This window comes from Aulostomus chinensis, chromosome 22 (genome assembly GCF_037954235.1).
Source record: "Aulostomus chinensis isolate RoL2024-O1b breed Wild chromosome 22, RoL_Achi_v1.0, whole genome shotgun sequence".
NCBI lineage: Eukaryota > Metazoa > Chordata > Actinopteri > Syngnathiformes > Aulostomidae > Aulostomus > Aulostomus chinensis.
Window position 1 is genome coordinate 19,685,894 of NC_141341.1, and position 25,285 is coordinate 19,711,178.

The window sequence follows — 25,285 nt, forward strand, 5'->3', positions numbered from 1 at the left end:
GCTAAAGGAAATTGTAGAAGTTGTAGACTGAGGAAAACAAGATGGAGGACAAAGATTGTTTGATATGAAGTTACTAAATAAATCAGTAAAGTTGATTATGGGGTCACGTCACTCTGTGTGGGTGGAACTCGCCACGGTCCTGTGATGCTTCACGTGGATTCATCCTCCGTGCAGGGAGATAAGAGGACTCAGACCGACTGGTGCAGTTTTCTTGATCTGATAGTGGATCGACTTGAAGTGGATGAACCACATGACCCTGCTGCCTGCAGGACTCCAGCTGGAGCCTTTTGTGTCCACCTGCCTGTCAGGCTGCGTGGCATTCCACAGGAGAGCGGGCACGCATGCACATGCACACGCTACAGATGGAGTTGAAGGCTATGAAGAGCAGGGCAACACTGGGTTAAGAAAAGGGGGCGGGGCTGTTGCTCTGTTTGTGATGTCAGGTCTTAAATGTGAGGTTGTTGGCGATGTGACAACTTTTCCTGCTAACTCCATGGACTGTGGAACCACTGACATCACAGCTGAAGAGAGAAAGACATTTTTCTTGGTTGTACTCACGGAGCCCTGAGATCCTGCATGGATCAACACAAGAACGGACACGACGGCGGTCTCAACACTGACCTGCTGAACTGTGACGACACCATGCTCAGCTGAAGTGGAGTCGCGGTGACTGATGACAGGCACAACGGACTGTTTTTGCAGCGTTGGAAATAAAAAATACCTTAATTCTTAGAACAAAAAGGCAAACTTGTAATTTATTTAGACTGCAAACAGCCGAAGCGAAGGTGAAGTATTCAAGTTTTATAGTTCATGACTGGCAGGACGCGATGTTGAGGAGAACAACTCTTCATACAACACATTTTTAGATACATCTTGGACACTTTATGTCCTTTGAAAGAATTTGAACAAAACTCCATTAAGAGGTGGAAACCATGGTTAACCCAGGGTTTGGGAAAGCTTGTAGGAGCAAATCTCAGCTGGATATGGAATGTTGGAAGCATGGAGCAGAGGAGAGGTGGATGAATATGAGACGAGCTGAAACAGAGAGGCATCCATCACCCGAGAGCAGAGAATGAGAATGAGGGATGAGCAGAGTAATTAGGATCGTTAAGAATGACTTTTGATTACTGAAAATACAAAGGAGATTCTTAATGCATCCAATGATATCTTTTTTGTTAAAGTACCAAATGTGGCAAAAGAAGTTAAGGCTCCAATAAATCCATCCATCATCCATCCATCCATCATCCATCCATCCATCATCCATCCATCATCCACCCATCATCCATCATCCACCCATCATCCATCCATCCATCATCTATCCTTCCATCCATCATCCATCCTTCCATCCATCATCCATCCATCCATCATCTATCCTTCCATCCATCATCCATCCTTCCATCCATCATCCATCCATCCCTCCATCCATCATCCACCTATCATCCATCCATCATCCATCCATCATCCATCCTTCCATCCATCATCCATCCATCCCTCCATCCATCATCCACCTATCATCCATCCTTCCATCCATCATCCATCCATCCTTCCATCCATCATCCATCCATCATCCATCCATCCTTCCATACATCATCCATCCATCCACCCACAACCTTCTTGCTGGGGGGCCACTGTGAGGACCACTGCTCCAAAGAATGAAGAGCCAGACTTTGATTTTGCTTTTATCAGCAGTAATTCAATGACCAACCCTGATGTCTGTGATGCACCAGAAGTCATTGGAAAGCCAAAGAATTAAACATCCAGCGGTTGCAATGATGATGATAAGTCACACATCAAAGAATTCATTGGCTGTGCTACAGTCAACGCCATCTGTAACAAACCCTGTCTCATGGGTACTTTTCCTGATCCAGTAAAAACAGCTAAAGTGATCCAACCTATAAAAATGGTGAGGAGCAAATTCTATCAAATCAAACACCAACTTCTCCTCTGCCTCATTGTTTCTAAATTGATGCCCTTGTTGAGACATAAAAGTTATTAAATGTCAGTTACGTTGCAGCAGTAATTGTCAACAACTTTGGCAGTGATGGAAATGGTAGAAAATGGTAGTTCTCAACGTGGTAATAGGAATGAAAGAGAATCACCCCCTACAAGAGTCACCCGAGGAGTTCCACACGGTTCAGTACTGGGACCCATAACTATTCATACTTTGATAAAATTATATTTGTACAGTGTCTAATATATCACAATTTGGAATATTTGCAGATGATGCACATTTATTTTGTTTCAGAGGGGAAGGATTATTAAAAATAGTGAGTACTCAGGCATCATTCTTGTTTGATTCTGTTGGTTATTTACTGTTTATGAGGCTCTGATCAGGAGATGCTCTCCAAATCTCAGTGTTTCCTGCTGGTAAGATGATGATGGAGGCCTTCTCCTCTGTTTTAGTCGGGATTGTGTCCTGTGAGAGTCTCTGATTTGTGATTTCTTGAGAGTCGACTCATGACTGCAGCTGCAGTCTCATAGAGCAGCCTTGTTCCAGCAGTTGGGTAGTTTATGGGCTGCGCCACATTTCTCTCCTGTGTAATCAGAGTTTATAGTCCTCAGCAGTGGGAACATGCATTTCCAACAAATGAACAACAGGATGGAGAAACACTGTAATGTCTAAGGCGGATAAGTGAACAAACACTTTTATGGCATTCAAGAAATGAAGCGCTGCGATCTGATATGAGAGGGTTTCTTCAGGTCCCTCCCTGGTTTTGTTGATTCGGGTGACAAACGTCTGTCTTTTGATCCTGGAAGAAACCCAAGAGAAACACGAGTACCAGGTAACAGAGGAGCAGTCCAGGATTCTACCTGTGGACTTCCTCGGCTCACACATTCTCCAGCTGTAGGAACAGCAGAGATTTATAACAGGCTCGGTGTTTACTATTGGCTCTATTCATAGAAGCAGCCGGGCCAGGAGGAAGTGCTGCTCTTTTCACTTTACTGCTCAGCACACAGTAACCACCACTGACGTCAGCTCTGATGTCGACATAACTTCAAAGACATGGCGTTCAGATAGAAGCGGGAACTGAATCATTGCTTCACAGAAAAACTGCCAGCAGAAGCAGAAGACCTCAGTGCATCGGCATGTCTGCCACTGTGAGGTAGCCTGCTGCTCCTGAGGGGTCCACATGGTCATGAACACGGTCTGGGACAGCCATGGCATCGAAGCAGAGCGATGAGTAGGACAGCGCACTGCATGTGGTTCAACACCGACTGGTTTATATTCATTTAATTTTAGACTTGTGTAATTTTGTATCACATTACAGAGTTCAAGCTTGATTCTATTAAAGTTTAGGAAAATGTATGCTGTCAAAGTTTAATGCAGCTTTGTCACTTTAGTTTTTCATGCATAAACAGCAGTTTCAGAGGATGAACAGTCATGAAGTTCTCCCTCAAAGACATGGGAGAGTACTGGAAATTTAACGGTAAAAATGTGCATAAACCCTGACATTTGTTCTCCCCAAGTAGGGTTTTGAAGGTTTAGGGTTTGAAGGGTTTAGAAAGCTGAATTGTTTACTAAGAATCCCAGTTCTCTTCCTCTGCTGTTCTGCCAATCATCTTCTACGTCATTATCACCACCAACCGATGCGGCTGCCAGAAACATGAAAGTGTGAGTAACACTGTAGGAAGGCATCCAAGCTAGCGTCTGATCTGCTCTAGTATCTGATCCAGATCCGCTCTAGCGTCTGATCCGCTCTACTGTCTGATCCGGATCCGCTCTAGCATCTGAACCGGATACGCTCTAGCGTCTGATACGCTCTCACGTCTGATCCACTCAAGCATCTGATCCACTCTCGCGTCTGATCCGCTCTACTGTCTGATCTGCTCTAGCGTCTGATCCGCTCTCACGTCTGATCCGCTCTCGCGTCTGATCCGCTCTAGCGTCTGATCCGCTCTAGCGTCTGATCCAGATCCGCTCTCGCGTCTGATCCGCTCTCGCGTCTGATCCAGATCCGCTCTCGCGTCTGATCCGCTCTCGCGTCTGATCCAGATCCACTCTCGCGTCTGATCCAGATCCGCTCTCACGTCTGATCCGCTCTAGCGTCTGATCTGCTCTAGCGTCTGATCCAGATCCACTCTCGCGTCTGATCCGCTCTCGCGTCTGATCCAGATCCACTCTCGCGTCTGATCCGCTCTCGCGTCTGATCCGCTCTCGCGTCTGACCCGGATCCGCTCTAGCGTCTGACCCGGATCCGCTCTAGCGTCTGATCCAGATCCACTCTAGCGTCTGATCCGCTCTTGCGTCTGATCCGCTCTTGCGTCTGATCCGCTCTTGCGTCTGATCCGCTCTTGCGTCTGATCCGCTCTTGCGTCTGATCCACTCTAGCGTCTGATCCGCTTGAGGATGTTTTCCATTCTGGCGTCTAATCCAGTCTAGCGTCTAATCCAGTCTAGCGTCTAATCCAGTCTAGCGTCTAATCCAGTCTCGTGTCGTCTGATCCCCTCTAATGAATAATCCATGCCAGTGTCCTATCAACCATGACTCATATCACCAGCACCTGGAACAACAATGACCCAGAATGTAAAGACTGTGCAGGATTCGGCAAGAGACAATAAAACTAATGGGCAGAGAGAGAAAAGAGAGCGAGTGACCTAAGGTGCCAGGTGGTTGGTGGATGGCGCTGTGTGTGTGCCGTGTGTTCTGTGTGTACTGAGCCTCCTCTGGCATGTAGTCAGAGCACAAACCACGGTGCAAAGAGGCCACCATTACACACCTGATTATTCATCTTCTGGTGCCTGCACTGGTTTGTGTTGTTGTCCTTAGCCATACCCTAATCTGGCCCACAGTGAGGTCCAGTTTGGCCTGTAGGGTCATGACCCACTTTGGGTAGGTATGCATTTTATACACAGGGCAGGACAGAATTTTCAACCCAAATCCTTTGTCCGTTAAATTGACACTACATTCCACACTTGATTGGCTTTGGTTTCCAGATGCCAGGGGAGGCAAATCTGGATAAACTGTACATATCAAGGCTGTGAATCAAACATGTAGGGTAGGAGGGGTACAGGTTGATGGACAGCCCAGGACCCTGACATGCAGCAGGTTGACCAGTTGTCATCCAGATAACGGCCCCCACCCACAACATGGCCGAATATGTAGGAGAAACAAAAGGAAGGTAGATCTCCAACAAAGAATGAGATATTTTCAAATTTCCCGCAAGGTGTGTGTGTGTGTGTGTGTGTGTGTATACCTAGTTTGTGTTACCTATTGGTATAAAAACAAACCTTATTCGGACCTCTGGTCCTCATGGGGACCAAAGACCTCCTGATGCAGCACTATCTAATTCCTGAGTTCCTAGTTAATGTGAGAGATGTGGTGTGACTGTTAGTGTCAGGTTTGGATCCGGATTCAGGCTTGGTTTAGTCTGTCCATATGAGTGGAAGCCAATGGAATGCCCTGAAAAGGATAGCTCTGTGTGTGTGTGTGTGTGTGTGTATGTGTGTGTGTGTGTGAATAAACAAGGTAACAGTAGTGACTACACTGTGCATCACTCCAAGTCAGACCCAGTTAACTCTCCCACAGCGTAGCACGTTTATATCTCTCGACTCCCACGTCAGCTCCCTGCTCTGTTTTATTGTACCATTAAGCCACATTGTATGTTGAGAAGATCATCAACATGGAGAAGTGCAGATTTACATATTTCACTCAAGAGGAACAAACAATAATCCTTCACAAAAATGAAGAATGTAAACCAGACTACAGTAATCCAGCCAAAGCAGGAGGGAGAGCTGTTTGTCAGGAAAGACTTTGGACTTTGTATCTGTCAAACCCTCGCAGAATTCACACACGAGTGTCCAATTATCTAAGGACAAGTGGTGACATCAGTGTTCATTAGACATGAAAGGTCAGTGGGCGGGGCTGTCATGGAGCAGGTTAGGGCTGCAACATACGTTAACACGGTGATACATTCTGCTGAAAAGTTGACCACCTTCATGGGACACAAACTCCAGGTTGAGCCTGGAATTACCCTCTTATCCTGCGTCACAGTACACGGCCAGCAGGGAGAACGAGCTGAGTTCTGAGCACTGACCACCTGAGGTAGGGATTGACGGAGCAGGCAGGCATGGACTGCGGTTCCCTAGTTTCGCTACCCGTGCCACTAGACTAGCCAGGTTGGAGAGCATGTTAAGCCCTCACCTGCCCAGCTACTCTTGATAAGTGGGATGGGGGGCAGAAAAATATGGCATCTCATGACTCTGGGGCCACTGGCCACAGCTCATTTAGAGGTTCAGTAGCTAGCCATGCATCAGCGATCAAACCCGCTGTGAAATTGGCACTTGCAAGTCTAGGGCTGGACATGCCACAAGCTGAGGTAACTAAGCAGAGTGCTTTCTTTAAGCAGACCTCCCCTTCTACTTTTCAGTTCCACCTTCTGCCCCTAACATCGAGGAGCTGCGAGATGCTGGGTGGACCCCAGGCATTATTCTCATCTTCCAGCAATTGCAGAGCTTTGATGAACATGCAGGATGCTGCCAGTTATGGTCTGGACCGTATGCCAATTATAGGACCGGCTCTGACTGCCCTGATTCTGTTGCCGGATGAGGCATTGAGACCTGACGCATGCTGTTCCTGGCCACAGTGTCACTTAACTGATGACTATATTGGTAAGAGCTATGATGCCGCAGCACACGCAGGCATACGCAGGCACACAGAGGCAACTCAATGTCACACTTGATATTGGCACTCTCCCAGAATCTCCAGTCCTCTGGATTGGATGCATCAGTGCAAAGCCTTAGTGAAGCCTCGTTTGCAAGCCTCTGCGTATATGCCCGGAGAGCTAGGTAGAGTAATGTCATACTTGACCTTGGCTTGGTGGCAAATATGGCTGGCTCAGTCAGCACTTTCAGAGCCCTGCAGGAAAGCCCTCCGCTCTCTTCCAGCAGTTCCAGGGCAGCTATATGTCCCTGCTGCACAACAAGCCTTGGAGCACAGTGTACAGGTCCACAAGCTAGGCAGTGGTTTGCTAGCCTGCGCCATGTGCCTCTTTGGCAGAGACCTACTGGTGCGACTAACGCCACCAGATCATTTCCGGCACTTGTTGTCCAAACAAGGGCACCTCCACTCAAAAGGTCTCGCCAGCCGATCATCAGCCACCCCCCTCACCCAGCACGGCGAGGGACAACACTTGACCGTTGCCCCTCCAGGAGTGTATGTGTGTGTGTGTGTGTGTGTGTGTGTGGGGGGGGGAACACCGATTGCTCCATTCCGGCAGTCGTAAGCTTCTCCAGGCGATAGCTTGGGGCTTGGGAAGTACTCACAGTGTTCTCTAACCCCTTGCCAACAAACAGTCTTCATCGGGATCCAGCAGTAGACGATACTGTCCAGCGTCCAGCATGAATTCTAAAATCATGTTGCCTGTGTTATTATTAGTCCTGTTAAGGCTGGTGAAGGACTGGCTTTGTTCAGAGTTGTGCAAGTTGGCCGACAAGTGAAACAAGTATTGAAATTAACAAGACCAGGCAAGTCTGTCAAAGCTGGACATGGATACGTGCTGGTGATTAATGTACTGCAGATCCATGTACTGTGTGTGTAAGCCAACAGTAATGGTAGTGGGTTTGTGTTGCCACCATCGATCACTTCGATTGTGCGTATAAGATCAACGAGTGAGGAACGTTCATTTAAACAAAAACAACAACAATATAAAATCAACTAACATTAACATCAACATGAACCACCACCGAGACGTCGGGTGGCGGTAAGCATCAGCATGATTCACTCTGCAAAGACTGAAACAAGATTACTCATCAGTCTGGCCACGCCCCTGACCAGCAGAAATTGCTTTCATGCAATATCTACTGGCAGCTCCTGTTCACCAGGCCGCAAGTGCTCACAATCGCCATCAACAACAGTCCCAGGCTGGGACGTCTCCATAGGGGAACACCAGGTAGCAACCATCAGCTTGTCAGACTCACCTGGGCATCAGCGATGTCAGCAACAAGCTTGCTAGCGCCATCTTCAGCTCACACACTCACACACTCTGGGCTTGACCATCAATTGTAACCTCATGCAGCAACCACCTGTGTGAAACTGGTGTTCAAGGCTGAGGACCTTCTAGTGTCATGTCAGCAGAAGCAGGACTCACTCTGGCTGCTCAGCAGGGCATTGAGGGACCCCGACCATTTTTCCAGCTCTTCTCGATTGATCTTGCTCTTCTTGCTGTGGCCCACTTGACTCCACTGATGCATGAAGAGAAGGCGAGACCTCCTCTCGGTGACACTGAGGATCAACAAGAAAAAGCACCCCAACATACTTTTATCATCACTTCTCCAAACATGTACGAAGTCAGAAAATCTTAAGAGGGTGGAGTTCAAATACTCCTTTCCAAGCATCAGCAGCAAGGCTTTGTTGAAGGTCCATAAGTGACCAACGTTGTTACTTAGTGGACTGGGACGTCGTGTGTGTTATTTTACCAAACAAATGAAGCGTATGATGATGATGCTCACCTTTCTTTATGTTCTGCACTGGACAGGTTTGAGTTTGAGGAGTGGGGACTCTGAAACAGAAATCATGAAGTTGAACAGATCCTCCTCCTGTCGGCTCTCTGAAATCCTGAAAACTCTCCCTGTGATTGTTTCCAGGCTTCATGGAGACACAGAGCTGAGTTTAAACTTCGGAACTAATCTCTGCCAATGACAGATGAAAGACTATAAACATGTACGATAAGAATAAACAGATCAGGAAATGTTTAACATTGTCCAGTATATTTTTCTTAGACCTCCCCTGCAATTTGCCATTTTTCCTTCATTTTGTTTTTTTGTTTTTTTTTCGGTGGGCGATAGTCATTTAACACCAGTCAGCTTTTAGGTGCAGAACCCAGTGAGTCCTCGGAAGGGTCGCAAAGAAACTGGTGCAACGGGACAGAGAAGGAGAATGATGGCTATTTAAAGAATAATGGCTTCGTGAAGTTTGAAGCTTATTTTGAACAGCGAGCAGCAGTGTGATGGAGTCTACAGCTTCGAAATCACAGGGAAGATGGAGGGTTGTTATTGGGACACATTTGATATCAGGGTTGTTTTGGTTTGTATTGGACCTCTACATCAGTTTGCTGACGTACAAACCGGTTCCAATGAAGTTGGGGATGTTGTGTTAAAGGTAAATAAAAACAACAAAAGACTGGGAAGGTTGAGGAATGCGCAAAAAATACCTGTTTGGAACATTCCACAGGTGAGCAGGTTAATTAGAAACAGGGGAGCCATTCACACGTGAGGATGGGGCGAGGTTCACCACTTTGTGAACAACTGCGTGAGCAAGTAGTCCAGCAGTTAAGAACAACATTTCTCAACGTACAACTGCAAGGAATTTTGGGATTTCATCACCTACGGTCCATAATATCATCAAAAGATTCAGAGAATCTGGAGAAATTGCAAGCAGCAAGGCTAACACCCAACACTGAATGCCCGTGACCTTCGACCCCTCAGGCGGCCCTGCATTAAAAACCGACAGGATATTAGCAGGTGGGCTCAGGGACACCTCAGAAAACTACAGTCAGTGAACAGAGCTGCATCTACAACTGCAAGCTGAATCTCCAAAGCCAAATATCAACAACACCCAGAAATGCCGCCAGCTCCTCCAGGGCCGAGCCCATCTGAGAAGGACTGACGCAAAGTGGAAAAGTGCGCTGTGGTCTGACGAGTCCACATTTCTAATTGTTTTTAGAAATCATGGACGTTGCGTCCTCCGGGCCAAAATAGAAAAAGACCATCCAGATTGTTATCAGCGCAAAGTTCAAAAGCCAGCATCTGTGATAGTATGGGGGGGAATGGTAGTGCCCAGGGTCACTTGCACATCTGGAAAGGCAAAATTACTGCTGAAAGGGACATTCAGGTTTTGGAGCAACATTTACTGCCATGCAAGCAACACCTTTTCAGGGACGTCCCTGCTGGTTTCGGCTAGAGGATGCCAAGCCACATTCTGCAGGTGTTACAACGATGCGGCTTCACAGTAAAAGAGTGCGGCACCAGCCTGAAAATGCACAGTGCATTACGAAGCACAAAATATAGCAACGGAAACCCCGGCTGCTGAGCCAATGAAGTTTTACATCAAGCAAGAATGGGAAGGAATTCCCCCTGCAAAGCTTCAACCATCAGCGCCCTCAGTTTCCAACAAAGTTTATCAGTCGGAACACAGATGTCTTGTCTTTGCAGTGTATTCAGTTGAGCACAGGTTGAAAAGGGTTTGCAAATCACTGTACTCTGATTCAACATTTGACACAACATCCCAACATCATTGCAGTCGGGGTGGTAACTCCTTGAGGTTAAATTGTGATGGCTCGTCAGGTCGCCTGCCAGGTATTTCACTCATGGGTCAATATTTATAGTCGGGTGGACTGAGTGCACGGAGGCCAGGTTTGTAGGAATAAAGTTAATTTCACCAATATAAACCCCTGACGTGACTTAGTATGCATGTTGATGGCTGGGCCTCCCAACCACCAGCGAGCGTCTGGTCTCTTCACCAACTTCTTACTCTGATTTGTGAAGAATCATCCGGCTGTTCGCTTGAGCAGGACTCCTATTATGAGCTACAACACTGACGGCCATAGATGTGAACCCTCAACACGAGCTTTTATCCAACTACAGAAATCTTGGTGTGTGAATGAACTCTTGCTGGTGTCCCACCTGACCAAACAGGCTCTTGATGTGCAGTTTAGCAGCTGAGAGCTTGTTTCTATGTGGGTGCTTGTTGTGCGATTTATAGAAGAACGAGCTGGAGGAAGAGGAAGGCGAACGAGGAGCCATGTCGTCCTTCTCTATGCTCTCCGTGCTGCCCTGTGGCCCCGGGGCCAGCTGGCTGTCACTGTAGGCCCTGCACCCTTCACTGATGACACACACTCCCAGGTGGCTCTTGTCCAGTTTCCCCAGCTCTCTCAGGTTTTCCACACTGACGCTGTGCTCTTTAGTCAACGGCCTCTTCTCTGCTTCACTGGGACTGGGCTCCTGGATGGTGGGAGGCCGGCCAGCGGGCCTCCCATCCCGCTCATCTTCCTTGACATTAAGTGTGTAGGTACCAGACTCACGGTTCTTCTCAGAATCTGGGCTCTTCAGAGCCACTCGCCTCCATGGCAGAAAGTCCAGATCCAGGAGGGATCCCTCTGAGCTGAATCTACGCATGGTCGCTCCACAAGAAGGTTGAGAGAAGAATAGAAGGAAGAGGAGAAGTGAAAAAGACAAGTGAAGACCAGAGATGAGACTACAATAAGAAATGAGACTGAGAAGAGAGGAGAAGCCTGTTGAATAAAACAGAGAGGATGGGGGGGGGGGGGGGGTCAGACAGACAGTGAAGCCTCAGTTGAAATGGCTGCTGCAACATTAAAAAACTTTCAAACTTGGTTGTGAGCAAAGAAGCAGTCGTCTGACAGAGGCTCCCTACATGAGGTTTGATGGTAGAAGCTATGGTAGATAAATATCACAACTGCAGCAAAGAAAGAAGACTCAAGAAATGAGGATTGTTCTAAGACTGCGTCATTGTCAACCTATTTTCTCATAATTTTGCCGAAGTTCTGATGATGAAAATCAAACCTGGAATGATAAAAAAACATGAGTATTTTACATCTTTTGCTTGCTCGACTGTAACTGGATCTCTGGATAAATGAGCCATGAAGACACACCTAACCACAGGAACTCTGAGCAGATTTTTCCTTCAGTCAGGATTTAGTTTCCTATTTTCACTTCCGAGTCTAATTTGCTCCTGAACGTCTCCAGCTCGGATCCACAGAGCGACCGCTCAGGCTCCCAATACTCCTTTGACGCGGACGTTTCTCTCCGCCTGGCAACTTCGCTCCACACCGGCTGAGGGGAGGAAACGAACACTATCCGCCGCCGCTCAGCGTCGGTGGAGCCGAGAATGACCGCACGCTAGCACCAGAGCAGGATGTGATATTTACCTCTGGGTCCGGGCCTTAGGAGGCGTCCTCCATGACCGATGCTCGGCTTCACCCGCAACCTGTGCGAGAACGGAGCGACACCCAGAGCACCAGATGTCGGGACACCACACACAGCGAGTCGCGGCTGCGTCTGACTCCAGATCTGCTGCTCGACCTGCCGAGCACCGCGTGCGAGACGCGTTAGAAAAGTTCAGAAAAGTTTCCACAGTGACACTCGTGCGGCTCAGATGGGCCACACCTTTTCACTGCTGTCTGAACTTGTTCGTTAAGGACAAGGAACACACACACACACACACACACGCGCGCGCTCATGTTTTTTTATTGGCGCAGTCGGAGATGTGTCACTCAGTAATACACAAAATGAACACTTGAATAGCGTCCAGACAAAAAAAGTACCGCAGAAAATGTAAGAAAATATTAAATTTGCTCAACTGCAAATTCTCCCATTTATGCAGTTTTACTACAAACCTTTACGGCAACAAAAACATGAATCCTACAACAACTGCTACCCACATAATACGGAACAAAGGGATTATTTATTTAGTCATTTATTCATTATGTTATAATGTATTATTCCAAAAAAAAACACATAAATTTAAAATCTTCGACGTTGTGTAACTCTGCGCTGAATTTGACAAATAATATGCACAAATGCGCTCAGGCGCGACACAGACGCCTCTCCAAACGTCATTTGGGTCCTTTGACGTCTCCCTGTTTTATTTGGGGAAAATTAAGCTAGTTAGTTGAAGGGCCAACTTCAACGCTCCAACATTCCTAACAGAACTGTCTTTACTGGATAAATGCACGGCATGTGGCGCGGTTTGCATGATTTTGAATAAAAAGTAAGACGTCTGCCAGGATTTGCGCCGACGGCGGACAGTCTCCCCCGGGGAGGTTCGCCCGTTAACCCTGTTAGCTTCCCGGTTTGTTGGATAAGCTAACGCTAGCTAGCGAGCTAATAGGCTAATAACAACAACAAGACTCGGGAGCTGTCTGCTGATAGGTGCTGTCTGATTACCCGTCGAATCGATGATAATTGTTATCAGTTTTGTTTGAACTACAAACATACGTTTCGCCTTTATGTCTTCTTCCCAGTGTTGCTATGATACGTCATTAAAATAACAGCAAATAGTTGCCAAACGCTTCATTCACAGCTATGGGGCCGATTAATTTTAATTAAAAAAACAAACAAACTCTGCTGTTGTTTCAGACATACAGGGACATGACGGAGTCAGGCGACATGATTGAGGTCACGGTGAAGACGTTGGACTCGCAGAGCAGGAGCTACCAAGTCCGAGGCGAGGTAGCCCTGATGCTATTAGCCCGGTTTAAGTACTGATCGCACCGCTTCTATTTTTGTGTGCCGGCAGTTTGCGAGGTAGGTGAAACTGTGTGTTGTCTCCCAGCTGACAGTGAAGCAGTTCAAGGATCACATAGCCTCGTCAGTGGAGATCCCAGTGGACAAGCAGAGGCTCATCTACCAGGGCAGAGTGCTGCAGGATGACAGGACACTGACTGAGTACAGTAAGCGACCCAAGCAGAACCTAGAGTTCACACACACACACACACGCACACACACACATTTGGAGGGCTGCACATAGCGGAGCACTTTACTACAAGCAGCATTTTGTGTGTGTGTGTGTGTGTGTTTTAATCCAACACTTCTGGATGCTGAAGTAGTTTTTCTCCTTTGCTTTTACCCCAATTGTGAAAATTGCATTATTGATATTTCTGTATTCGAACTGAAAGACGCTGGTAAAAATGGAACTTGTACGTTTTTGAAATCAGCAGAATTGTAATACCAGGGTTCTCTGTGACTGCTCTTTACTGCTCCTGCTCAGTTGTGAGGGAGCAACATTGGTGTGCTCTGGTAATTTGAAGCCTCCTGCCTTGTCTTCAGGAGATGTGTTACCATGTACACAGTTCAGTTGACAGATTCACTGATGATAATAATAATAATAATAATAATAATAAAAATAATAATAATAATAATAACATCTGAATATGAATACTGAGGCTTATATTGTGAAGGTATAAAAAAACTTCACACTAAAAATCCCCCTCTGATTCTCTGAGACCACACTCACGTTCAAGAGAAATACCGGTAGTCATGTCTTCATTACCGATTCTTACATTAATGCGCTACATTATTTTGATACAAAATGTTTTGATAAAGTATTTTTGGTCATAATACCCTGCTGCAATTTAGTCTACAAAATGTAAGAATAATAAGGCAGCACCAGTAAAGCTATCAGGGCCCAAATACTTTTGTAGTTCAAAAAGAATTAAAATTGCAACCATAACTTGATTATTACACAAATTACAGAAAAGTGACTTATTAAGAATGAACTCGTGAATAATGAATGCTTTCCATGATGGAGACCATTTCTTTATTTCTCCGGCAGATGTAGAAGGGAAGGTAATTCACCTGGTGGAGCGGGCCCCACCCCAGACCACCATGTCTGGTGCTGGAGGTGCGGGTGTGTCCGCTGAAGGTACGGAGGGCAGCAGCAGCACCAGTCGGGCCTCCACCTCCTCCCAGGGGGCCCCCCATGACCGTAATGGTAACAGTTACGTGATGCTTGGGACCTTCAACCTCCCTGTCAACATCATGGATCCTCAGCAGATCCAGGTGCGAGTGACTCAAAGAATCTCCTGAGATAACGAGCTACGGTATTATTTGGAAGAGGGGTATCATTATTATCACCTGCTTTGTGACTGCTGATCTCTCTTTTTTTGTAGATGTCTGTACAACAGATGATGGCTGGAGTTGGTGAAACTGGAAGGAACACCAGAGTCAGCACCAGCTCCGGGGTAAAGGCTTGTCATCATCACCGGTCGTCATTTCATTGCTTCTGTCTCCCTGTTGCTGTGAAGCTGACTGATGTTTGCATCGACTGTACAGAGCAGTGGCTCGGTGGATGTGCACATTAACTTGGACCAGTCGGTGCAGAGTGAGCCCAGGATGAGGCTGCAGCTGGCTGAGTCTTTGCTTCGGAATGCTTGTTCTCTGATCCACAGGCTGGAGGTACACAGTCTGCTTGCTTCTCACCAGCTTGTTTTGACTTTAAGCATTGTAACTAGACCATATCCTCTCTTGAGAAGCCACTCTGCCAGATGTTCATAAATGTAAAACAAACGGAGAAAAATGATTGCTTAGCTGACATAATGGGCTCATTAAACCAGCACATTTCTGGTTCTGGTTTGAATTATGAATTTGACAGGCAGAAGCAGGGTCAGGGAAGAGATCCTTCCCATCGATAAGTGAATACACAGCCGACAGTTGTATTTTTCTTAAAGAGAGAGTTGATCCCTCAAACACTCATCGACAGACTATCTTACTGGATGTGTGTGTGTTTGTGTGGACCGTGATGTGCTCTGGTGTGGCAGGGTGTGTCCAGTGATGACAGCTCCCAGGCAGCATCGGGGGCCCCTCAACCCTCACTGCCCTTGCTGCCATCTTCATCCTCTGCTCAGGGGGCTGCAGCAGCATCCCAGCCTATGGACACCAGCCCTCCTCCGGCTCCATCGTTCTCCACCTCCACGCAGACTGAAGGACCAAACAACGCAGGACCCAAGTAAGGCACTCAAATCAAGTTGGTTCAGACCATAACCCTGACCGTTCCAGTTTTACCTGTAAGATTTTTGTATTTTCAGTTTGATTCGTTGCTTTTTTCGAAACTTTTGAGGACAACTTGATGGATACAAGGACTGTTGTATTTAGTGCTATAAGAGATCGATTAAGAGGGCGGCACGGAGTGCAGTGGTTTTTACTGTTGCCTGTGAGTTACTCATTTAACCAACATGGAAGACAGAAAATGACAAGTCGTAAAGGAAGTATGTGCATGTGTGTCTTCTGTGCTCCTCTCACTAAAACCTCCTGTCCTCTGTGCTTGTCCTCAGTCACCCGAGTCCAGCAGAGTTTGTGGAAATTCTGTCTGAGGTCAGGAGGGTGGAGGAGAGGTTACGTCCGTTCATAGAGAGGACCCACTCAATCCTCGGGGCAGCAACCTCTGCAGACTACAACAACAATGTAAGGAGGAGGAGTCACAGCATGAAGGAAAGAGCTTAATGACAAAAAAGGCCATCATAACATAAACTCAAAAACCAGCAAATAGGCTTGCGTGGCCGGAAATGGAACTTGTTTACCTCTGCTCACACCCTAACATCCCATTATCCTGATCAATTCAACCACTGCTCATCCGATTGCCGCCAAACTTGGCAGTGCAGAGCATCCACATCAAGGGTTGTGGAAAATGTGAGTCTATTTGAGTTTAAGAATACAAATGTTTATTCTTTATTCTGGCAAAAACAAATTTGATTTTCCCACCCAAAAAATGCCTTTTTTTGCAATGATTTGAAAAAGCAACAAAAAACCTTTCATGTATCCTCCCTCTGATTCATATCTACTACAAAATGTGGGGTAAAGACTTTCTCCTGGGCAGCGCTCCTCCCCTCCACCATGTTTTGTTAAAGTCAGAATGGTGTTTTGTTCCATGTTCCTGCTACCAGTCCGACCTCCTTGGCTGAGAAGACTTGGCTTTTCTTCATTCACAGACTCAAGAACGAGAGGAGGATCAGCGCACTCTCAATTTGGTTGGAGATGCTCTGCGCCTCCTTGGCAACACCTTGGTTGTCCTTGGTGACCTGCGCTGTAACCTGGCCACCTCTCCTCCACGTCACCTGTATGTGGTCCGCCCCATGACCCAATACACCCACCCAGTGCTGCTCCAAGCTGGTCTGCCACACATGCCCCTCCCAGTAAGTCCAAAACTGTGGTGCTATCATTTCTTTGTGGTTGAAAAACTACTTGCCAGCACTAACAATCCACAGCCATGCTAATGACTGCCATGGTTCCACTGCAGCAGCTCCTGCAGCATTACCAGGACAGGTGGAATAATTCATTGGAATTGATCATAATATCTGAGTGGTTAATGCAAGGGCGTAGATTTAGGGCGGTTTACAGGGTACAAGTCCCCCCCCCCCCCCCCCCCCCAATATTTACAAAAGGTGAATTTGCCCCCCCAAAAATACCATGAATGATCACTACGTCACCAAAATAGGCTTTTATAATAGCACAAAGGCTCTAAACTGTCATTTTATGTGTTAGATATACTGTAGCTTAAGTGGTTTTCAGAAAATTCATACACCCCTCATTTGGAACATACCATTTTTGTCGCTTGGCCTGACTTTTCCAATCTCCCCCTGCACTTTGCTTTCGCGAGCAGGCAGGTCTGGCTACTGTATGGTTGTAGGAGACAGAGCTACCCATCTGATGATGTAAGCTTTGAATTCCCTCAGAAATCCTTCAAAAAGTCCATAAATCCAACTCTCCTTGGTATAAAATTGCACCAGGAATCGTTTGCAACCATCCATGGAAAGATTAGACCTTCCACTTTTTTGTTATAACCCAGTTTTAATAATGGCAATTCTGTAAACACTCACTGACTCACTGAGACAGATGGCCCTAACGTTAGCTAGCTACAGTAAAGTTACCGGTACTTATTTGAGTGTTTACAAAATCCGATGTAATAAATCGGAAGGAGTTTTGCTTCAAAGTGATCAGACTTGGGTCCCCTCTGTGTTGGGGTAGCATAGCCAAGTTAGCTAGCTAGCTAACGTTACTCAAAGGAAACCCAATTCTGCCTATGAGCTGTATGCTGTAACCGGAATTGTAAAGAAAATTAGCTAGCTAGCTAACGTTAACTAGCTTAGCCCGGTTTTGGGTAGCACTGTCAGTGCATTGCCTGGGCTACCTTGTCACAAGCCGTCGGTGGTAACTGCGTGGGTTTACCACCGACGGCTATCTTCTAATGTCTAGCTCCTGTTACTACTGGCAGTTTGTCTTTTTTTCGGTAGACCTACAAATGGTAGCACTCATAGTGCAGTGAGTGAGTGTGCACATACGATACGGTAGATTTGTGTCCGCATACTGGGAGTGGCAGGATTGAATCCTGGCGGCGCGCCTGATAAAAGGGAAAATGGGTGTCTAAAAATCCACCAGAATGCAGGAAATTAAATGTATGAAACTCAAAATTCCAGACCCCCACCTAATTTTTAGTACCCCCCAATACTTAAGTGAAAGCTACACGCCTTGGTTAATGTAGAATTCATTAAACTGTGTGTGTGGGATTTGAGTGTCCTCTATGAATCTGCGTGATTGCGTCTGGCCTCATCGCCAACACCAAAGCGACTGTGCATTGAAATGACCTCGAATTATATTTACTTTCATGTATTAAACATGATTCTGCTTTTTAGTTTTAAGCTGCTTCCTCGTTCAGTTTCTCCAGCTGAATTACAGCCAAATGAAAACGGATGTAGCTTCAACATCATTCTACAAGTTCTCACCTGTACTTTATCAGTGTGATTGACTATGAGGCCAAACAGATTCCTTCAGTTCTACATCGACTCCAGCAGCAGTTTTCTCCCACTCCAGTTCTCCCTCCGTCCTCTGCTACAGCTGACGCTTTACTCCCCTAAAAGTATGTCCATACTTGTTGTATGTACTTGATTCTAAGAGGGGAACGTATACCGACCTCTTAGCTGTTACCATGGTGAATTCCAGTGACTCCATTAATGCCGGCCATTTGTAGTCACAGTGCACACGCATGACTGAGCCCACTCTGCTGTGATTAATTTAACTCAAATCAGCTGCTCTGAAACTGGAAACTCTGAGTTTCCCGTTTGAGCTTAAATCAACTCCCAGTTCAACGTGAGACTCAGAGTCGGTTGAACCTCCTTCCTGAGTAGGACTGTAACATTTGCTATTAATGCAGCACACAGAGTCAAACTACAACTGGTTTGGGGTGTCATCACGTCTTTGTGTGTGTGTGTGTGTGTGTGGAGGGGGGGGGGGGGGGGCTGGATGGGTTTGGAGTGGTTCACGCTCATGTTCAGGGACACCTGTCTGGTCTCTCACACATGCAAATGTTTAACTAGGCTGGAGCCAAAGTACTACTGTACCTCTGAATTTATGGCTTCAAGGGAAGATGGGCAGGTAATAAACTCTGACACATTGTTTTAAAGCTCAGTTCAACCACAGGCTCTAAAAGGAAACATATAAAGGTGAAAACTACCCTCACCTGTAAACAGGAAGCTGGCAGGTTTGGGGGAGTCGCAAAGTTTCTATCTGGAAAGACGTTTTGTGAAGGATTATCTCAGAATTATTTACAGTCGTGTTATTTATTGCTGTGCTGTCTGGGGTAAAGTGCAGCTTAGAAACAAGGAGACCCGCTGAGCACAGCAGCTGGAATGGTGAGAGGGTGAAAGCACCGAGTGAACAACTGTCCTACAGCAGAAGAATGTGGGAGACGATTTTCTGTGACGCTGATCTGAAGATTTCAGTTCAAATCAAGGAAAGAATAAGAGATAAAAGTCATTACCTGCAACCAAAAAACATGGAATAGAAAGAACTGTCAGATCATGGAATCCATAATGACAACTTGAAGAGTGGCAGTCGGCATGTCGAGTGGCAGTGTGCCTCCCCTCTCCATTATTATATTACAATGTTGGCCAGAGTGTATGTTCATGTTCAGATCTGAACCAGGTCTCAGTGGCGCCACTGGATGTAAATGTTGTCAGCTCAAATCTTATCCAGATTGTGTGTGAGATGCAGTTGTGATATGGTACGTTCCATCCATGGTAATGTGTTATGTTTCATCCATGGTGATATGGTACGTTCCATCCATGGTAATGTTTTATGTTTCATCCATGGTGATATGGTACGTTCCATCCATGGTGATATGGTACATTCCATCCATGGTGATGTGGTATGTTCCATCCATGGTGATGTGGTCCATTTCATCCATGGTGATCGGGTACGTTCCATCCATGGTGATGTTTTGTGTTCCATCCATGGTGATATGGTACGTTCCATCCATGGTGATATGGTACGTTCCATCCATGGTGATATGGTACGTTCCATCCATGTGTTGTCTGTCCTGTCACAATACGTTCCTACAACGCCGCTATCGCTCTCTCCCCAGATTAACTTGGGCACAACAGTGACTCTGACATCCAATGGCAGAACTACAGCAGAGGGACAACGCCAGCCCCCTCAGGGTACTGGCCTATCAGATCAGCAGGCTTCAGGCCAGGCTCCTGCTCCTCAGTCTAATGGGACCAGCCTTCATCAAGGACAGGGAGGACCCCGGGTGATCCGCATCACCCATCAGACCATGGAGCCTGTAGTCATGATGCAGATGAACATTGATGGTATGTCATTAGCTCTCGAATGGACCGCCTGAGAAGAAGCACACATGCAGGATATCATCATAGCTATCATGTATATTGTTTTGTTGAACAGGTGATTCAGCTGCTGGCTCTCAGGGTCCCAGACAGCCCACTGCTGTAGGCCCAGGACAGACTGGTGAGTGAAAGGATCTGTAGTTTCCATGACAATACTGGTGAAGCCCTCCACTTTAAAGTTGCATGCAGTGATTGTGTTCAGCCAGCTGGTGGCAGCATATGTTGAATTGGACTCAGTGTGTAGAGGTGTTTTTCTAACAGAACCCACTTTTGCACACAGGAATGACCCCAGTCCACCTCCCTGGGCTGCCCCCTGAGTTCATGCAGGCCATTGTCCACCAGATCTCCCACCAAGCTGCTGCCATGGCTGCTGCAGCCTCTGCTGGTCAGCCTGCTCACACAGCTGAGCCAAGCCTTCCCTCCACAACCAGCGCTGAGGGGGTAGTTTCCCTGCAACCCCCTCATCCTGCTCAGGCCAGGGTGGTCATCACCAGACCGTCCCTCTCCCCACGCAGTCCTCAGCCTGTTGGAATCAGAGGAGCCACCATCAACCTGAGGGCTGCAGTACCCACAGGAGGCCAGCAGTCAGGACAGGTGACTTCAGTTGAACACTGTTGTGGAGTGATGAGGTCACCGTAATCTTCTGACTTGTTTAACTGCGCTGGTTTTATCCCCCCCCAACAGGGCACACCTCTGGCTCCCTCCTCCCTCACCCAGATGATCAGTGGACTGTTTGGACAGCTGCTGATGCCAGGACAGCCAGGTCACTCAAGCTGAGCCTTGTTTGGGGCCGTAACAACCACCAAACTAAAAGTCTACTGGTTTCCCCCTTAAATTTGGATTGTTGACTTTCAACCCAAGAAACCCACATCCAGGCCACCAAAATTTCCCATCCATCCTGCAGAAACTGTTAAAGCAAAGCGGGCCTGAATGTTCTTTGATAAACCAATGAGCCACTCAGCCTGAGCAGGGGCAGGGTGGAGCGTCAGGGCTCCACCACCTATAGGCTAAAGCTCATTTATAGCCTCTGACCATTTTCTCCATGGGTGCTCATTACTACTTAAACATGGATTTGGTCTTTCAACCAGTTGACCAACAGCTCATTGACTCCTGTTTTTCTTAAATCCCACAGTTGATCCTGGCTCTCAGGCCTTCTTTTCTACCTCTTCTTCTTCTGATTCCTCCACCACCTCTGCCAGCACCTCGGGACAGACATCCACCCATACCACCAGTACAACCTCGGTGGGCCAAACAGCAGAGGGCACTCCTGATGGGAATCTGGCCCAGCTCCTGGGCTCCCTACTGGGTGGAGTAACTGGACCAAGAAGTCCTGGCTCTGGACCAGCACCTTCCATCACTGTGACCCTGCCAGGGGTGTCCGGCTTCTTCCAGGGAGTGTCAGACTCCACAAGGGTTAGTGTAGGATAAGTTTCCCCACATTCTGGCTTGAAGACCAGAGTTACACGGATTAATCAGATTTCAGATTTAGTTTGAGACTAGCGCGCTGCCTGTTGTTTGGGGGGGTGGGGCCAAGGTTTGTATGATGTCACAAAACCTTCCTGGCAATCTCTGACAGTCCTTAATCTCAGACAGAGCACTTCCCCAAGGCTGTCTCTCAACTTTGATCTCTGAGTGCTTTGATCACCACTTACACAGACAGACATTAAAGCTGCCATCTCAGACCCAGACTCTGCTCATTGTGCTCATTCAGAGAGGGTCCTGCTCCGCTTGGAAACATGGAGTACGCATGAAAATATGAATGTGTTTGTCCATTCTGGGCTTCCATATATGCAAAATGGCAGCCTGTGTGATAGAGGACACCCTCCATAGGGATGTGAAGTGCTCATTTACTTTATCTTCATTTCATTTGTCTATTTGTCTGTCTGTCTGTCCGTCCGTCCGTCTATCTATCAGTCTGTCCATCTATCTATCAGTCTGTCCATCTATCCGTCCGTCTATCTATCTGTCCATCGATCGATCGATCTTAGCAGCAGAGCCTTGAATGTGTGTGGTTTTCTTCTGTTCAGCCACCCCCCAGGGGCCCTGGGGAAGCAGCCCCCACTCAGCCCTCCAGCCCTCCTCCACCTCAGGCTGATGCAGCAGGTGGAGACTCTCTGAGCCCGGAGTTGTTCACTGGCATCGTGCAAGGAGTGCTGTCGACCATGATGAGTTCCCTGGGGGCGCAGCAGGGCAATGGCGAGAGCATTGCCCAGTTCATCCAGAGGCTGTCTCAGACCAGCAACCTCTTCACTCCTGGCTCTGGAGACGCTGTGGGTATGTCTGAAGGCTGGAATGATGAGTGGGGTTGTTTGGTCAACCCTAACCCTGGAGCCTCTGAGGCAGGGCAACAAATGTGTCCGTGTTCAACTGCTTTCTTCTTGACAGGGTTTTTTGGGGATCTCCTGTCCCTGGTGTGTCAGAGCTTCTCCATGGTGGACATGGTGCTGCTGCTTCATGGGAATGCCCAGCCTCTGAGCCGCATCCAGCCCCAGCTCACTGACTTCTTCACTGAGCACTACCTCCACGGCCGAGAGCCATCTGACACCAACATAGCTGTGCGTACTGAGAGTAACCTGCAGATACGTGATGTTTCATCAGAGTCCAGCCTTCAGATTTCATTACTGAGTGGTAGAATAGATGGCGTGTTATTTAGGCCCCTTTTTCACAAATAATCCTCCATAGTCCTTCATGGTTTATGTCTGATACAGATGTGTTCTAAATGTGCAGAGTACAGAGGGTTACATTTACTCACTGCGTATCCTCTCAAAATGGATATGAAGAGGAAATGCCAGAAAAAAGATCAGGAGTTTTCGTTTGTGAACATCAAGGCTCTAATCTCTATTTGTAGGAAATGGAAACTGCAAATTGAGTCAAAGTGGCTTGTATTGATGAAGATTTTGCATGAAGGAGCAGACGTATCTGTCCATCACATGGAGACAGCGTCGTCCAACCCTAACCCCCGACAGTGTTTACAAGAACGTGCATGTTCTCCTCACTGTGTGTGTGTGTGTGTCCATTTCCTGACTTGATCTTTGTTGAACAGACGCATTGTTGTGTTGGCAGACAGCAGCTGAGGACCTCATCAATGGCCTGGAGGAGTACATTGCTCAGAGCTTTGTAAGAATTTTTGCTAAAACCTCACACAGATTCCTGCTGTCTGCCTCATGTCCAGTGTTGAGTGATCGTGAGGAGGTCAGACGTATATGTGACGCAGTTGTCTGGTTTGTTTAGGCCGCAGTGACAGTGAGAGAGGGAGTGGACATCGTTCAGACCAACCTGTCTTTCCTCCGGCAGCAGTTCACCCAGATCGCCACACATATCCTGCACTGCAGCGGTAAGTTGAGGCTCAGCTGGTTTCCAGTCCTGACTGGTGGGTTTGACGCTGTACTATGATGCTTATTCACATTATTCTTCCGTCATGTTGAAACCTGCTCATCTCTGTCTCCGTTGCTGAAGTAAGTCATATTACGATGGTGCGGTTCCATCCTCACTCTCCTGCTTCCTCTGCTAATAATTCTCATGTGAATGGCAACAGATGATTTCATCCTCATGGGTGTAGCAACACAGGCAGACTCATGTAGAGTAGAAGTGATGAGGGACAGCAGGAGGCGGGACCGGGGCTGAATGCTGGTAAATCACCAGCCGACTGCTGTCGACTGGAAATGAACATCGGAGGTCTTCCTCAGTTTTTGCTGGACAGTAAGACGTGACAATAGTTTGGTTTTGGGTTCTCTTTCTCTAGATCACACATTTGGCCCCCGTCTGTTGTTGCTGTGCACTCAGGGTCTGTTTGAGTGTCTGGCTCTCAACCTGTACTGTCTCCGAGGAGAACAGAGAGCTCTGACTGCAGTCATCAACCACCGCATCGTGAGTCGGCCCCGTTTATCCCCTCACAGTTCTGCTACGCATCAACTCTGGGACCATCAGGGTAAACTCTCTGACAGCTGATGTGTTTCTGCATGGTGTTTGTGTAGAGGAGGATGTCTACAGAGGTCAATCCCAGTCTGGTCAACTGGTTGACCAGTATGATGTCTATGAGGCTTCACATCATTCTGGAACACAACCCAGTAACTGAGGAGCAGATCCAGCACTACGTCATACTTACACAGGTAAGAAGCAGCAGCTCCAACCAGCTCCTCATTAAAAACGGGCCCCTGGTTTCATGTGTAACTGTTGTGTGACATTCAGAGGAGAGTTACTGTGGCCTTTGACCCTGATCAAAGTATCAGTGTTGCCTGATATCAAAAACAACAGTGAGGAAATCAGGGGTTTCAGTGCCATTGAATCACACAAGGGTTCACCTGGAACCGGGCTGAGAAGAACGTCTGAGTGCTCACTGCTTTCACCAGCACCAGGCAGCCCACACCGGTTGTCGAAGGGCTGAAAACCTAGAACAGACTGAAGGCTGAGTTGGTAAAGTGCCCTTGAAGTTCAAGTTTGAATGTTCAGGTCCAAACATGAACGTTGCTGCTGTGCTGCTGTTCCAGGCTGAGCTGAACCAGAGGCCAGGCGCCGTCACTGAGCAGCCAGCTGAGAGTCAGAACATGGAGGTGAACTTTGTTTTTCCTACTTTATCTTGATAGAAGCAGGAGAACCGAATGATCCAAATTGGGACGATCGGCTCTCTCCAGACGGCCGACCGGTCCAGATAAAAATTCTGTTAACAACGAAGGTTACGAGCAGGGAACACAAAGCTGATTTTATCTTGATGTTCTTCCAGTTCTTGATGCGCTTCATACCGATCATTGAAAGACATTTGTGTTGCACTTGTAAAAGCCACACGATGAAGAACATCAGTTGGATTCTTTGAATTGGAACAATGTTCAACTTCATGGTCCCAGTTAAAGACTTCAGTATCCAACATGAAATCACTGCCTGTAATGCACAAGAATGTTGTGAAAATTAGCAGAATATGTTAAACTGAGGTTCACTTGAAAATGATAAATGGTTCAGTTTCATGTGAGCGTCCATCTTTACATTGTGACTTTAAGTCATTTGCGAGGTCTAGGGTCCAGGGTGAACCTGCCTCTCGCCCAATGTCAGCTAGCATAGGCACGCGCGTCTGACGCGTCTGGACACGTGTGGTGTTGAACATGTGAGGTTGATGATGCGTCTGACGTCAGCTCACTGCGGTGACTCCGCCTGCTCTCCAG

The 25,285-nt window shown here is 47.2% G+C and overlaps 2 protein-coding genes across 6 annotated transcripts in view; one reads left to right on the forward strand and one right to left on the reverse strand.

Annotated features, from left to right (window-relative positions):
• The window catches only part of LOC147241083 (uncharacterized), a 17,514-nt gene extending 5,329 nt beyond the window's left edge, over positions 1-12,185 (reverse strand). Inside the window, exons 1-4 of the mRNA XM_086192907.1 lie at positions 11,886-12,185; positions 10,621-11,228; positions 8,449-8,498; positions 8,088-8,221 (exon numbers count right to left, since the gene is read on the reverse strand). Of these exons, the coding sequence (XP_086049033.1) occupies positions 8,088-8,221; positions 8,449-8,498; positions 10,621-11,112 (676 nt within the window). The 5' untranslated portion in view covers positions 11,113-11,228; positions 11,886-12,185. The remainder of the gene's footprint in view (positions 1-8,087; positions 8,222-8,448; positions 8,499-10,620; positions 11,229-11,885) is intronic.
• Positions 11,668-25,285, forward strand: part of bag6l (BCL2 associated athanogene 6, like) — a 20,478-nt gene continuing 6,860 nt past the window's right edge. The window contains exons 1-21 of one of the 5 annotated variants that reach the window (XM_086192887.1): positions 11,668-12,291; positions 13,096-13,188; positions 13,292-13,409; positions 14,291-14,517; positions 14,628-14,699; positions 14,791-14,913; positions 15,276-15,463; positions 15,789-15,918; positions 16,443-16,646; positions 19,871-20,099; positions 20,191-20,253; positions 20,413-20,726; positions 20,817-20,895; positions 21,265-21,545; positions 22,160-22,406; positions 22,518-22,687; positions 23,196-23,249; positions 23,364-23,466; positions 23,875-23,999; positions 24,107-24,241; positions 24,620-24,682. In XM_086192887.1, coding sequence (XP_086049013.1) covers positions 13,108-13,188; positions 13,292-13,409; positions 14,291-14,517; positions 14,628-14,699; positions 14,791-14,913; positions 15,276-15,463; positions 15,789-15,918; positions 16,443-16,646; positions 19,871-20,099; positions 20,191-20,253; positions 20,413-20,726; positions 20,817-20,895; positions 21,265-21,545; positions 22,160-22,406; positions 22,518-22,687; positions 23,196-23,249; positions 23,364-23,466; positions 23,875-23,999; positions 24,107-24,241; positions 24,620-24,682 — 3,006 coding nt within the window. In that variant the 5' untranslated portion in view covers positions 11,668-12,291; positions 13,096-13,107. Of the gene's footprint in view, positions 12,292-12,317; positions 12,889-13,095; positions 13,189-13,291; positions 13,410-14,290; positions 14,518-14,627; positions 14,700-14,790; positions 14,914-15,275; positions 15,464-15,788; positions 15,919-16,442; positions 16,647-19,870; positions 20,100-20,190; positions 20,254-20,412; positions 20,727-20,816; positions 20,896-21,264; positions 21,546-22,159; positions 22,407-22,517; positions 22,688-23,195; positions 23,250-23,363; positions 23,467-23,874; positions 24,000-24,106; positions 24,242-24,619; positions 24,683-25,285 lie in introns of those variants that run through there. The other 4 variants (XM_086192888.1, XM_086192885.1, XM_086192886.1 and 1 more) reach the window with 4 other exon arrangements.